General features: G+C 36.7%; 1 protein-coding gene across 1 annotated transcript; it reads right to left on the reverse strand.

Annotated features, from left to right (window-relative positions):
• Positions 1–245: 245 nt before the first annotated feature.
• On the reverse strand, positions 246–1166 carry LOC119807027 (vomeronasal type-1 receptor 100-like). Its single transcript, XM_038319170.1, has one exon. The coding sequence runs from the start codon at positions 1161–1163 to the stop codon at positions 246–248; it is 918 nt and encodes a 305-aa protein (XP_038175098.1). The 5' UTR covers positions 1164–1166.
• Between the last annotated feature and the right edge of the window lie 222 nt (positions 1167–1388).

Consider the following 1388-nt stretch of genomic DNA (forward strand, 5'->3'; position numbering starts at 1 on the left):
TTTACTTAAAATATGAAGAATATTGAATTGTTACTTGCACAATTAAACAATTTAAGAAAAAACAGTATTTTGGAAAAAATAATTACAGCTGCACCAGAATGATGCCTTACAACCATCTGTAAGTCCAGTTCAAGGGGGAACAACAGCCTCTGTAGACCTCTGTAGGTATTAGAAATTCACACATACATACATGATGATGCAATACTCATAAAAATAAATAAATAATTTTATTAAAAAGGAGAAAATTAATCTTTATAAAAAATCTGGTGAGACTTTGACCTCAAGCTTTTCACCATTTTGATTATTCTATTATCAGAACTGATTTGTACCAAAGGAGTAATTACGGGATAGACATTCATGATAAACTTCTGAACACTCAGGATCACTGGGTCATACATCCACAACATGACTGCAGAAGATGAGATGATGAAGTCCACCCAGTACATGACCACAAAGCAAACCACCAGCAGCAAGATGGTCTGGGTGGCCCTTTTCTCAGGGGATGCTCTCAGGTGGCTGAGGCTGTGAAGATGCTTGCATTGCCTCTGATGTCTAAACAAGATAATCACCATGTATACACTTGTGGTCATCATAACTCCTACAAGAAATACATCTCTGGACATTGTCGCTGTTAAAATCAGTGCCCACATAATGAAGTTCATGGGGAAGAGAGAACAGAATTTAGTCACCTTCATCTGGTTGGTCACACTCACATTGGTAAAAGCACCAGAATAGAGAAGCTGGTGGCTAATGAATGAAAGGTTGAAAGACAAAATAAATAAGAATGCACAAATCATGTATTTTTTTAGTTTATATTTAAATTTTGCCAAATAAGAGGTACTGGGACTGATAGTGACAGCCTGGAACACACTCAGGAGGCAGGTGACACAGATGGAGAGGCCTCTCATCACTCTACTTATGTAAAATGTTGTCTTACATTTTAAGTCAGTCTCAATGTTCAGTAATTCAAATATGTCTGTAAGCCAAATATCCGTTCCAGTGAGGAGCAGCACTATGTGAATGAAGGCCAATATACAGGAGATCATGTCCGTGGTCTTAGGTCTGTGACCTAGGATTATGAAAGTGTAGAAAAAAAGGAGAAACATATTGGCCAGGACTCCAAGTCCAGTTAAGAAATTAAGGACGTTCCTTAATGATGACATATGTGGAAAGTCTATTCATCTTACATCATATTAAAAGCATAATTCATATACCTGAAAAATAATGAGTATACATCAGACTTGTGATTCACTGGTCTGTGTGTCTATATCATCATTCAATTGTCCCTATTTATTCTCAATTAACCTGTCCTTTACGTTTTGATGTTTCAGTCTTGATATCATAGTCCGCATTTCTATATACTTCTCCATGTATCTACCTGTGTGTGT

Source organism: Arvicola amphibius, chromosome 2 (assembly GCF_903992535.2).
Source record: "Arvicola amphibius chromosome 2, mArvAmp1.2, whole genome shotgun sequence".
Taxonomy (NCBI): Eukaryota; Metazoa; Chordata; class Mammalia; order Rodentia; family Cricetidae; genus Arvicola; species Arvicola amphibius.